This window comes from Squalius cephalus, assembly GCF_949319135.1.
Source record: "Squalius cephalus genome assembly, chromosome: 15".
In the NCBI taxonomy this organism is placed as follows: Eukaryota; Metazoa; Chordata; class Actinopteri; order Cypriniformes; family Leuciscidae; genus Squalius; species Squalius cephalus.
In genome coordinates, this window is record NC_137136.1 from 24,451,382 (window position 1) to 24,464,263 (window position 12,882).

The 12,882-nt window shown below is 38.6% G+C and overlaps 1 protein-coding gene across 4 annotated transcripts in view; it reads left to right on the forward strand.

Annotated features, from left to right (window-relative positions):
• The window catches only part of cep192 (centrosomal protein 192), a 34,248-nt gene that overhangs the window by 16,327 nt on the left and 5,039 nt on the right, over positions 1–12,882 (forward strand). For 2 of the 4 annotated variants that reach the window (XM_079895658.1, XM_079895660.1), the window contains exons 20-40: positions 237–354; positions 516–663; positions 1,207–1,933; positions 2,023–2,171; positions 2,939–3,169; positions 3,563–3,688; positions 3,834–3,977; positions 4,051–4,114; positions 5,482–5,621; positions 5,749–5,841; positions 5,983–6,101; positions 6,250–6,435; positions 8,036–8,126; positions 9,950–10,129; positions 10,211–10,471; positions 10,697–10,818; positions 11,654–11,763; positions 11,858–12,020; positions 12,101–12,282; positions 12,420–12,543; positions 12,720–12,825. In XM_079895658.1, the coding sequence (XP_079751784.1) occupies positions 237–354; positions 516–663; positions 1,207–1,933; positions 2,023–2,171; positions 2,939–3,169; positions 3,563–3,688; positions 3,834–3,977; positions 4,051–4,114; positions 5,482–5,621; positions 5,749–5,841; positions 5,983–6,101; positions 6,250–6,435; positions 8,036–8,126; positions 9,950–10,129; positions 10,211–10,471; positions 10,697–10,818; positions 11,654–11,763; positions 11,858–12,020; positions 12,101–12,282; positions 12,420–12,543; positions 12,720–12,825 (3,584 nt within the window). The remainder of the gene's footprint in view (positions 1–236; positions 355–515; positions 664–1,206; positions 1,934–2,022; positions 2,172–2,938; positions 3,170–3,562; positions 3,689–3,833; positions 3,978–4,050; positions 4,115–5,481; positions 5,622–5,748; positions 5,842–5,982; positions 6,102–6,249; positions 6,436–8,035; positions 8,127–9,949; positions 10,130–10,210; positions 10,472–10,696; positions 10,819–11,653; positions 11,764–11,857; positions 12,021–12,100; positions 12,283–12,419; positions 12,544–12,719; positions 12,826–12,882) is intronic. The other 2 variants (XM_079895659.1, XM_079895661.1) reach the window with 1 other exon arrangement.

Consider the following 12,882-nt stretch of genomic DNA (forward strand, 5'->3'; position numbering starts at 1 on the left):
TCTGCAAATATTGAGATGCTGATTGCTAAATGCGATTAATAATGGCATGGCATATATAATTTGATACATTTTGTTATCAGTCCTTGTTAGACATAATTTGATACATTTTGTCATCAGTCCTTGTTAGACTTCTTTTAATTTCATTTAATCTCTTGTCTGTGCTTATATTTGCATGACTATCATAAAAGCTTCAGAAAATTAAGGACTGCAACTGTATTTACTACTTTTTATTAAAGGCTCGCCTGAGAGTGGTGCCCCTGGTGTTGTGGAGGTCACCCATTGTAATTTCAGACCGTCCACCTCCCCTCTTACGCACTCCAGTCCAAGCCAGGCCTCCGTTCTAAGTGGATATGGGTAAAAAAATAAATAAATACTTGTTTCATATCTCACAGATTTCCGTCTCGCTTTTTTTGTGGTGTAAGCCACATTTAAATTTCTCTGTGTGTTATAATTATTTTTGGTTGACTGAACCGCAATGAGATGATTTGACACTTATCCGTGTGTTTTGGAAATAGGGAGACGTCTCCGTGCTCACCCAGTAGTGGAAAGGATGCTGGAGATCCTGATTCCCCACAGTCTCATTGTTCAAGCCCAACTCTCAGCAGGCTGACTTACCTCTCCATTAATGAGAACACTTGCATGCCCACCCCTGACCACCATAAGGTGAGGATTTTTTTTTAATACCCATTTTAGTTTTATGTGGATTACAATATTAATTGGCTATTTGAGATGTAAAGTTGTTGCTGCTTTATTAACCCTGATAATCAAAAACCTAAGTTGCTTCAGTTAAGTGTTCATTTTTAAATATTACTAACCATTTGAAATGTATTCTTACATGTATTGTATAAAAATCAGTAAAGTTTTAACAGAAAAAAGACATGCACCACGACAGTTCTAGAATTATACTAAAAGGCCTTTTAAAAAAAATTTAAAAGTATAAATGACAATCAGAAGACAATCAATCGCATGTACAAAAGCAAATTTTGTTATTAAAAAAAAAAAAACTTTGTTGCTAAATCTGTTATTGGTTAATGTTCACAGAGTAACGTTTGGGTAAAATTCAAGCAAGCTACCTTGCTCTTGTAGATATTGACATTGGCCATTGGAAGCCCATATTAGTTGACCACTATTTGATATTGATTGTGATGCCACTGATTTGCTTTATGGTTTAAATGTACAGAAGAATCTTTTTCTCTGCTTCTTCAGAAAAACACCTCAATAGCTTTAAGCACCACTATAATCAGAGCCAGCCCAACTCCTCCAGTGGAGCCGTTTGATAATGGGAATGTTTTGAGTTCCTTAAAGAGTCCAGAACCTCTTTGCCACTCTGAAATTCCAGGACTCAACCAAAAGACCTCAGAACTGTGCTCACGTAGCCAGAGTGTAAATGACTTCCATAAAGAAGAAAACGGATACGCTAATGGCAACCGCCAGTCTGAGCCTGGGCCGAGGTTGTACACTCAAGGGGATTCTGGGTACTCGAGCAAGATAAACATTCAGCATCCACCTGGGACATCCACAGAACCGACCCAACAATTGTTGCCTCATGTCTTGGGGTCTGGGTCTTGTTTTGGTGTTAAGGATGACTTGACATATGGGCCAGTTCCGAGCTACAGCTCTCAGGGTCCCCTGCCAAACCTTTCCAGCCTCCTAACAGGACGTTCCCTCTTCAGTTCCCAACTGGCACAGCAGTATCTGAGCTCAGAGGGTCCTCTACATGCTCCTCCATATCAGATTGGAGGGCCATCTGGTTTGTATGGAGTATCAGCTGCAAACCCATCAATGGGACATATGCATGTCCCTGGATCTTCAAGTCTTCAGTCTGGTTACCTGAACACCGGTCAACAACATCCTCCGCATTATTCAGTCAGCAAGACTTATGGACAGCCAAATGTTGGGTCATGGGCCGCACAAGATCTGGCAGATCTTAGAAGTGAGTGGAATTGTTCATGTATTTCAAAGACATCAGTGTTATGAAGGAATTTCTTAAAAGAAAAACTTTTTTTTTCACTTGCACTTTAGCTCAAGTAATAGTTCCAAATGAGCTGAAGTTTCCCAGTTCTTGCTGTGTGGGAATTGCCTCTCAGACATCCCTCAACATTTTCAACCCCTCTGAGCGCTGGCAGCAAGTTTCCATCTCCATCACAAGCCTATCCATTGATGGAGAGAAGGTAAGAAAATCTGTCAAATGTAGTCTAGATCAGTGGTTCTCAACAAGGAGGCCTCAGCAAAATTTCAGTTAGATGATGTGAAGATTGATGCATTTTAAATGGTTGTTTCAGCAACAAATTAATATATAATCAAAAAGATACCTTATGTGCAATATACATTTTTATATTCAACTCACAGTTTGACTGTTTAATAATAAATTAATCAAATAATTTTTTAATTAAAGGAACTTTAAAGTTTTCCTTCACTGAAAATGAAAAGTTAGAAAGCAATTCATTAAGAAATTTGTTTTGGTGCATCACTATGTAAAATTGAGTAGGACAAAGAAAGTATTAAAATAATCTTAAAACAACAAAAATTAAGACATTTCTTATTTTATTAGAAAACCATGTAAATGAGAAAAATATGAAAATTCAATTGTCATTTTTATAATGAATATTCACTTTACGTTTTGTAATTGCTCTAGATGGAGGCCAAGCTAAAAAATGTTCAAATAGTTATAAACGACTGGAAAAGGCATGTAAATTCATTCATCAGTGGCAACATTGAAGAATGTTCGGCTCCTAAAACTTCTGGAGTCCTGCTTTATAAAAAATGATAAAACTAGAAATGAGTATTGGGCCTTCAAATATTTTGTGTGGATAATGGTGGCCTTGGGTCTAGATTTAGCAAAATCTGGCCAAAAAGCAGTTTATCTGAAGCCTCTTGTAGATAAATGTCTTAATTATAATACTGCGTACAAATATGGACAATAAATGTTTCATTTCAGGTGGAGTCTCTCCCATTCCAGTGGCTGATAGTAAAGAATAAGACCATAATTGGACCTAAATGTACAGAAGAACAGAAGGTTTTGTTCATAGCTCCAAGGGCTGGACTGTATCAATGTACTCTCAGTGTGTCGTCCTGGCCTGCATCTGCAGAGATGGAGATGGTTGCTCACGCCGAAGTCTTTGCCAAGAAAGTGGTGATGATCGCTGTGGCTGAGAACCCTTCAATAGAGGTTAAAAGAGTTTCCTTTTCCCTTATTGCTAGTTCAAAGCACTAAAACTGCATATAATTAAAACAAATTTGTACTAGAATTAATGATGTGGCGGTTTAAAGGCCACTTCACACTGTACCGACGGACGGCAACAGATACTTAGTCGAGTTTTGTCGGATCCGCACGTTACCCCTGTCAGAGCCTGTTGCCGTCTGTCAGAGCGTGTTTTTGCTGAATTAGAATGTCTGAGAAGTGACGCGCTGTAATCTGGTGACTGTCTCCGTCAGTCTGCATCTGTTGGTGCAGTGCAGATTGGCCTTTATACCTGAAATTTGTTAAAATTGTTCTTTTAGAAGAATTTTAATCCATGTGAAATGTGCAAAAACACTGTCTTTCTCTTACTTTAATAAATAGGTAGATGTTGGAAAGACGGGCTGCTTGGAATTCGGGGACCTGGCGGGGGGCAGTACTAAGACTCTGCCACTCAAAGTGGTCAACAGGACTCATGCCACTGTGCCTATTCGACTGGTTATCAGTGCGGTCAGTGAGATCTGTCAGCATTTGTTTTTGAAAAATGTATTAAACATTAGTTGTGTGTGATGTAATCCTTATGAGACTTTTGACAGATAAGGACAGACCTCGTTCAATGGCATGTTAAACAGTTTCAAGGTTTTGTCTCTCATAGAATGCATCAGCATGGCATTGTTTCGGCTTCTCTAAGAGCCCGGTTGCCATGAGCACAGACAGTTCCCGTCATTCTGGCTCAACCATGACCTCACTTTCAACTTCATCAGTCATAAACCATGTGCTGCATGCCAGTTATTCAGAGGTGAATATCTCTCTAAATATTTTTTTCTGAACTGATGGCAGATTTGAGTGTTTAAATACATGTCTTTTTCCAGAATCAAGAAAGCTTCTTGGTGTGGGTTCATTTCAGTGCCCCTCAGAAGTACATTTCAAGTTCAGGTATGTCTGTATGTAAACCTACAAACTAGACACAAGTTGAGAAATGTTCATCCTGTATTAGTAGCATATCAGTGATACTAAAATAACACTATACACACACCGATCAGGCATAACATTATGACCACTGACAGGTGAAGTGAATAACACAGATTATCTCTTCATCACGGCACCTGTTTGTGGATGGGATATATTAGGCAGCAATGAACATTTTGTCATGTTCATGGGTGGCCAAGGCTCATTGAAGCACGTGGGGAGCGAAGGCTGCCCTGCGTGGTCCGATCCAACAGACAAGCTACTGTTGCTCAAGAAGTTAATGCTGGTTCTTATAGAAAGGTGTCGGAATACACAGTGCATCGCAGTTTGTTGTGTATGGGGCTGCATAGCCGCAGACCAGTCAGGGTGCCCGTGTTGACCCCTGGCCAGCACCAACATGCATGCGAGCATCAGAACTGAACCACAGAGCAATGGAAAAAGGTGGCCTGCCCTGATGAATCTGATGTGTGTGTCACTTACCTGAGGAACACATGGCACCAGGATGCACTGTGGGAAAAAGGCAAACGTACGGAGGCCGTGTGATGCTTTGGGCAATGTTCTGCTGGGAAACCTTGGGTCCTGCCAGCCATGTGGATGTTACTTTGACACGTACCAGCTACCTAAGCATTGTTGCAGACCATGTACACCCTTTCATGGAAACAGTATTCCCTGGTGGCTGTGGCCTTTTTCAGCAGAATAAATGTGCCCTGCCGCAAAGCAAAAATGGTTCAGGAATGGTTTGAGGAGCACAACAATGGGTTTGAGGAGCACAACAATGAGTTTGAGGTGTTGACTTGGCCACCAAATTCTTTGCTGAACAAACAAGTCCGATTCATGGAGTCCCCACCTCGCTACTTACGCTACTTAAAGGATCTGTTGCTAACATCTCGGTGCCAGATACCACAGCACACCTTCAGGGGTCTAGTGGAGTCCATGCCTCGACGGGTCAGGGCTGTTTTGGCAGCAAAAGGGGGACCAACACAATATTAGGAATGTGGTCATAATGTTATGCCTGATCTGTGTATGATACAGTGTGTGTATGTGTTTTTCATGTTTTATTTGTATCTTTTCCATTTTATTTTATTTTCCTATTCAATTTAGATTATTTTTAGTAAATTTGAGTTGAATTAAATGAAAGTGAGAAATTATGCCTTTGCAACTACCTGAAATAAAATGTGTTTAAGGTTTTTTATCTAATGTATTTTAGTTATGGTTTATTTTTACAAGTAACTTTTTTTGGTTTTGTTGTTATGGTCTATAATAACCCTGCCCTGTATCCAGTAAAATAAGGTACACAATGAACATGAGCTGGTGTCTCTTTTTTTTGTATTCAGGTGAGTTGGGGCCAGCTGATGAATACAGTGCACGGGTGGATATTGAGGTGGACAGTCCAGGCCCCAGTCATGTGATCCAGAGTGTAGCCCTGAGGGCAAGGGCAGGCACTGCAAGAGTACATGCACCCAAAGACCTACAGGTAATGGAGGAAACATTGTCTCCACAAGCTACAAGACACACCTGGCTTTTTTGGGTTATGAAATGGGTTCATTATCAGTTTTTTGCTTGCTTTCTGTCACTTATTTACTACATGAATGTCTGTACAGACGGTGTGTCTTCAGGCCCCTTTGGGGCAGACTGCAAAGCAGACTCTTCCCTTAAAGAATGCAGGCAACATTGATGTTCTGCTCAGACTAAAGGTACCTGATGTGAGCTTTACTTTTTAATACACTTAGATGTTTCTCATACATTGACTACATACTCTAGAATAAATACCTTAGAATATGTCTCAAAAGCTTTGTTTTTCATTCTAGTTTCTTTGTCTTTCTGGCTGTTTTCAGAGTACTGATGGTGACCGCTGCTTCACTGTGAGACCAGAGGAGCTGACTCTGAAAGCTGGAGAGGAGCAAGGCGTAGTGGTCTCTTTTACTGCCCAGGACACACAGAAACACAAGGAGAGGCATGTTCATTCATATAGATATAGTTTTTGTGTATGTTAATGGATTTTGTCCTCATCAGAGGGGGTATAAACAAGTATGTTCAAAATATACTTGCTATTTTATATTGTTGCACTTTCCAGTAACTCAATTATTTATTTATTTTCTTAGCATGTTGACGATTCTGGTTCTACCCAGTGGACCTCAGTATGAGGTGATGTTGAAAGGAGAGATGGTCCAAGGAGTTTCTGGGAAAGTGGCATCCCTCCCTGCTGTATTATCACAGGCTGAAGTCCCACCCATCCTCTCCAACAAACAGTTCATGGCATGGGGAGGGGTTACGCTGGGCAGAGCAGTGTGAGTACACATACCCATAGAATGTAGGAGTGTACCGGTTCAAATTACTTGCAGTTTGGTCACGGTTTTAGAGTCACTGTTTCGGTACGGTTTGGTATGTGTGTTATGTTCAGGAAAAAAAGGATTACTGTGAAATAAATAACTATAAGAACAAATGAAACTACAAGCAACAGCACAAATAAATACACTAGAGCAAAGATTCAAATGAAATGGTGTTTTTCAGGTATCTAACAGTACTTTAATCAATTTCTGTTTCTGAAAACTAATCAAATGTAAAATAACACTGCATAGTCTTCACTGTATACATTAAATATAGATTAATCCTTATTAAATGTAAAATAACACTGCATAGTCTTCACTGTATACATTAAATATAGATTAATCCTTATTAAATGTAAAATAACACTGCATAGTCTTCACTGTATACATTAAATATAGATTAATCCTTATTAAATGTAAAATAACACTGCATAGTCTTCACTGTATACATTAAATATAGATTAATCCTTCCTTATTAAAGTTACACAAATTTTTCAGTCAAGAGCAGTGAGTGGGGGTGTAATGATACCCTCATGTCACGATTCGATACATATCATGATACTGAACTCACTATACGATATTATTGCGATACTCCCAAGACATTTGGTAAAAGGTTAACAAAAAATGTACAGTTGATTTAAAATGCTAAATTTGGTATTACATTGGGTGTGGAAATGAATAGGCTGGTAACCCAATGCACTGGACAAGAGTCACACCAGAATAAAAATATTCATGATTCTGGAGCTTAAAATACAGAATTATTTTAGATTAATATGCATGCTTGTCACTGGCTAGATATATTTAAAATAATGTAGACCACTTTTTACTGGTAACAAAATGCAATGGGGGGAATATTTGTTGGTCCTGATATTTATATGGCATTATATATATATAGTAGTTTAATGTCGTACTGACAGTAAAACTCTGCATTTTTAATGTCGTACTGAGTCTTGCATTTTTTCCTCGCACAGAAATGTTCATTTTGGGTGAATTATACGCAATACATATTGTCACCATCCACGATGCATATTGATGCATTTTTGTATTGCGATATATTGTGACACAATATTGTTACACCTAATAGCATATTAGACAAGTATATTAGGCTGCTGTCACTTTAAGATAATGCACAGATCCAATATACTGACACACATGTGTTGTCTTTCTTGACTGTTCGCCTCACCAAGACAGGCATGCTGACATAATTTTGTGTAAATTTGTCCGTTCAAGCACAAGAAGACACGAAAGAGAGCTAAATTTATTAATTGATGTTATACTCATAACATGCTTAAGTTATTTCACGTCATCTTTCGCTTAAATGATTAAATTGGCAAGGCTTAACACATGCAAATAATAGTTTCATGATGATTCATCACTGGCCCGATTGGGACAGTGACAGTTCTGTCAACTGTCCCAAGCGTCTTTCACACTGTCCCTGGGCTTTAGGCTGTCCTCATTGTCGAGTCCTGACGTTATTGTTTTGTCTTTTCGAATTAGCACTGGGCCTCCTGTTTAAACAGCTGCTCTCAGTGGCGTGTGGATGATGCTTTTGTGTTTGCAGGCAACAGAAACTGGTGCTAAGAAACAATTCACCCTCTACATCACAGCAACTCAGACTTCTCATCAGGGGTCAAGACCAAGATTGTTTCCAGGTAAGCTAACTCTGTTGCTGTGTCCTAATTTGCCTACTTATACTATGCCCTAAAAGTATGTACTGTTTTTGTGTAGAAAAAGTACATACTTTTGAGTGTGTAGCATAATAGTAGGCAAGCTTTGGGACATACTACTTAATCATAGAGTTGTCCGTTAAAGACGCAATTGTCGCTTAGTTACTTGCATCCTGCCACCGTATAAACTGCCCTTTCAATCATCGTCACAGTTAAAATCCTCCACATTCAATTTAATTGAATTTCCTTCCAGATTGGAGAGAAATGTAGTTGCACGTTGATCTGCCAGTCGTGAATCTTTCATGCAGAGAACTCTTCTCATGTGTTTGCATAATGATGCATTTACAGATTAATGACCAAACATACCTTTATAAAAGTTTACAGTGCTGTTGCAGATGAAATATGTGGATAACACTGAATAAATACCTTTTCGTCAGGTTAGATACTGATTAATAATCTCTCAAACCCATTTATCTAAACCTCTTAATCTATCTAAACTCTCTTAACCGTTGGTCTTGCACATCTGCCGTGTTTGTAGTTTTTTTTAAAGATGTTTTACTCATGTTTGTAGGTCTAATAGAATCCTTATCCAACGCACAATGGGTTGTGGGCAATATTAGCCATTAGAGTGTGCACAGATCTGCACTATAACATATATAAGTCTATAACATACTATGAGTTAAGACACTAATTCTAATTTGGATTACTATTTAGGATGGATAGTATGTAAACTGAAACACAGCATTTAGTTGTGTACATTCTGCTGCCAAATACTGTATACGAAACTGATGCTCACCAATATTACTCCACGTGAACTCCTCAGTACAGAGATTTTGGTTTGCTTATGTGCATTCGAAAATGCAACATGACAACATTTTTCCCATATTTGAAAATAATTTTTTTATCAATCTGTTGTCAACAAAAGAGACTATCTGTAGTTTTCTGCCAAAATAACAGCTTTATGGTTTAACATTTGAAAGCAAAGGAATTAAATTGAATAATACTGATACCAGCATCGGTTTGGGCCCGATACTGGGCTTGTGTGCTCGTACTCATTAAAATGCTCCAAAACCAACGGCACGCAGCATGTGTTCAGTACAGTGATCTGGTCTCTGTTTCTTTGTATGGACAAACAAACACAGATATTAAAGATGCCTATGAAGTAGTATCTGTAGTAGTAAGAAGTATGATTAATAGAATGAGCATAACTTCAATATTTGCGCCTGTATAGCTGCTGTGCACAAGCTGACAAGTGAAGCACACTGATTGGAGAGTGTGTAGCGGCATTAGTATTATTACCTTAGAAATGCATTTCTTTATTTGTTGTATTTCATATTTTTTTTAAATTCTTTTTAATAAGCACAATATTAACCATTAGCATTCCCATTCATTTCAATGGCAGTTGTTTGAGCCAATCTTCTGATAAATGTAAGTATTTGTGTATATAGTCCTAAGTATTTTGAGAGCGTAGGGAGAACGACTCTATCACGTCATTCACAGTGCTTAATGGGAGTGGCCGTTGCCTGCGAGGTCTTTTGGTGTGATTTGCTTGTCGCGAGACTCTGATTGGTGGAATTTTCTGTACAGCATCGTGGGTAATTTTTTTTCACCATAAATTTTAAAAGTTGAAATAACACATGGCTTTAACAAAAGCACATGGTACATTTTCAAATGTTTTTTTGTTTGTTTTTTACTTCCAGAACCCATCTGTTGCACTCTAAGGAGCTGGTTGGCAGTATATTCACATTTGTCTATCCACATTTGTTGATCTTTTCTCTCCTTTGTCTTTTTCTGTCTCAACCCTCCAGCTGCAGAGTTCATTCGGCCCAGATGAGCGACTGACACGTAACAGAGAGCTGTCAATCAAACCCAAAGAGGATGTGACTGTTCATCTGCTCTTTGCTCCCACGCGCGTTGCCTCTATGCTAGCCAAACTGGAGATCAAGCAGTCTGCTGCTCGTGCCTCCCAGCCTGGGGTCAAGTTCACTGTGAGTTTATTTATAATCTCTGATAAACCGTAATATTGTGTCACAAATAGGTGGTGTTACACTTAATCATGGTGTTCTCAGATCCCTTTGTCGGGATATGGCGGCACAAGTAACGTGATCCTGGAGGAGTTGAGGAAGCGTTCTGATGGCTATGTGGCCACGATTGGTGGAGTGCAGGCCGGCCGTGTCAGTAAGCTCTGCGTGTGCGTGCGGAACACGGGCTCACGTGCTGCCTTCGTAAAAGTGGTACCCTACAGCAATCTTCAGAATCGAGCTGTCATGGACTCGACCATTATTAGCTTATCCCCTTCACAGTTTGTTCTGAAAGAGAGAACACAGGAGGTGAGCCAAGTGCACATTTTACTTTGGTTAAAAAAAATAAAATAAAAATCTAAATATTTTGTTGTGTGTTTTTTTTTTTTTTTTTTTTTTTTTTGTATTTTGTTGATTTTTAGAAAAGCTTTCTTCCATGTAACATTATAAATTTTATTCAGAAATTGCTTTTGGACTGCCATCCATGTTTACACCTGTATTTGCTTGGAAGATTTATCAGTGCCGCTTCTACAGGTGATCACAATAGCGATGAAGGCTTCACGCAGAGAGCAGGCACTCTGTCAGTCCGCTGCCGCTCTCCTTGCAACTGTCTGCCTCTTCTGTGGGGACGAGGTCTCTCGACAACAGTTCAGGAAGTCAGTGACTTTTCTCATTTGACTTGATTGGCTGAATTCTCAGATTAAATGAGAAGAATTTAATGTATTCCTGATGCAATGCTTATTCTAACAAAACATGCTGATTTGGTGCTAAAGAAACATTTCTTCTTATCAATGATTAAATAGTTTTTGCTGCTTAATATTATTGCAGAAACCGTGATTACGCTACCATTCAAAAGTTTGGGGTAAATAAAATAACTTGTTAGCAAGTATGCATTAAATTGATCAAAAGTAACGTAAATACATTTATAATGTAAAATTACATTCTTTTTCAAAATAAATACAATTTTTTAACTTTCTATTTATTGAAGAATCTCGAAAGAAAAAAGAAATTGTTTCCTGAAAAATATCAGCACAGCATTGATAAGAGCTGATTCTTGAGCACCATTATAGGAATACATTCAAATGTTAAAATGTTTTTAAAATGGAAAACTACTGAAAAGAATATAATGAAAGGTAACATTTCAGTCATTGATGTACTCTTGCAATGAAAAAATAATTGAAAACTTACCAAATAATGTGTATTTTCTTAGAGGCTTCTAACTGAACATAGTAGGTTTCCTCAGATTGGAAACGCATTGTTTTATCACATTTATTTTTTAAGTGTTGCATGAAGCCGTCCGTATTGTACTGGAGATTTTTTTGTAAATTAAACATAATTCCTAGAATATGATTCACACTTACCTGCTGAGGACATTGCCTCCTTGATGTCCTTATTAAATATCGTATTGATGTGAGAGGAAAGTTCAGTTGATTTTTAGACGTTGTGTGATGGTAAATGTTTTATAATTTTGTATTTTAATCTGTTTTCAAGGTTACTACAAATCAAACCAGAAGCAGGGAATAAAGTTCTGTCTGAGAACAGCTTATTGAAGAGTATCCCCTTTGATGAAATGTTCCTCGGGGAGGAGCAGGTTCAGGAGGGTAAGATTTGCTCAAATTGAATCGCTTTTACTCAACTGACCCTGGTTATGAATTATTTATTTATTTTTTGGCTTTATGATTGGTTCATTTTCAGCCTATGATTTGCCTCAGAGGCCAAATGAAGCTCAAATTTTCTATGGTAACATGAGCAAAGTGATGCTCTCACTGTTTGGCACTGTGGAAATGTCAGACTCTGGAGAGAGTGACCATATGGAGTCCATCAGACCTTCACAACGGCAGGCTTCCGAATTAGACAGGTAATCATCCTCAACGAATAACGTGGTGAACACAAACGAATGCTTTCAGACTTTACGGTGCTGATGAAGTTAATGTGTAGTTCTCCACGCAGCGGTTTGGGGTCATCAGGCCGTTACATCAGTAATGTTTCTCTGGACGTGCTGCCAGTCAAAGGTCCTCCATTAAGCCCATCAGGACCTGTGCTGAAACAAACAGAGCTGAACCTGGAGAACACCTGGAGCATCAAGCCTGAACAACTGGTTCTCACTGCACCCACTATCAGTAAGTTTAGGAATGTGATATTGAAAATGACCTCAAGTGGTTTAAGTGTTAGAACATTAGTATTTGTTTGAAGCAAATGCATAGTGAGATCGAATGCTTTCCCCTCCGAATGTTATTTTCTGTTGGTTTATTTGCAGACAGTGCAGCTGACACCAGGCATGTGCAAATACTGAACCGCTCAAACAGAGAGCTGAGCTTTGAGCTGTCCTGGCCTGCCCACTGCCTTACCATCACCCCACAGCACGGAGTCATTGAACCTCAGTACGAGACTTGCATATAAACAAACACCTGGAAAATCAATTAAACACAGTCACCTTAACATTTTGCTCTCATATTTCATTTAAAGCACATAAGCTGATATAAATATTTGGCATTTCAACAAATTTTAATCTATAGGTTTTTTTTTTTTTTTTTTTTTTTTTTTTTTTTTTTTTCAGGAGCCACTTGCAAATCCTCATCAGTCCCAATCCCTCTCTGGCAACCAAATCCTCAATGCTGCCCTGGAGTGGACAGATCTATGTACAGTGTGATAATCAACAGAAGGTACTAGTTTCCCTCAAAAAAAAAAGAATGTTTGGAATGTAGATGTTTTCAAGGATT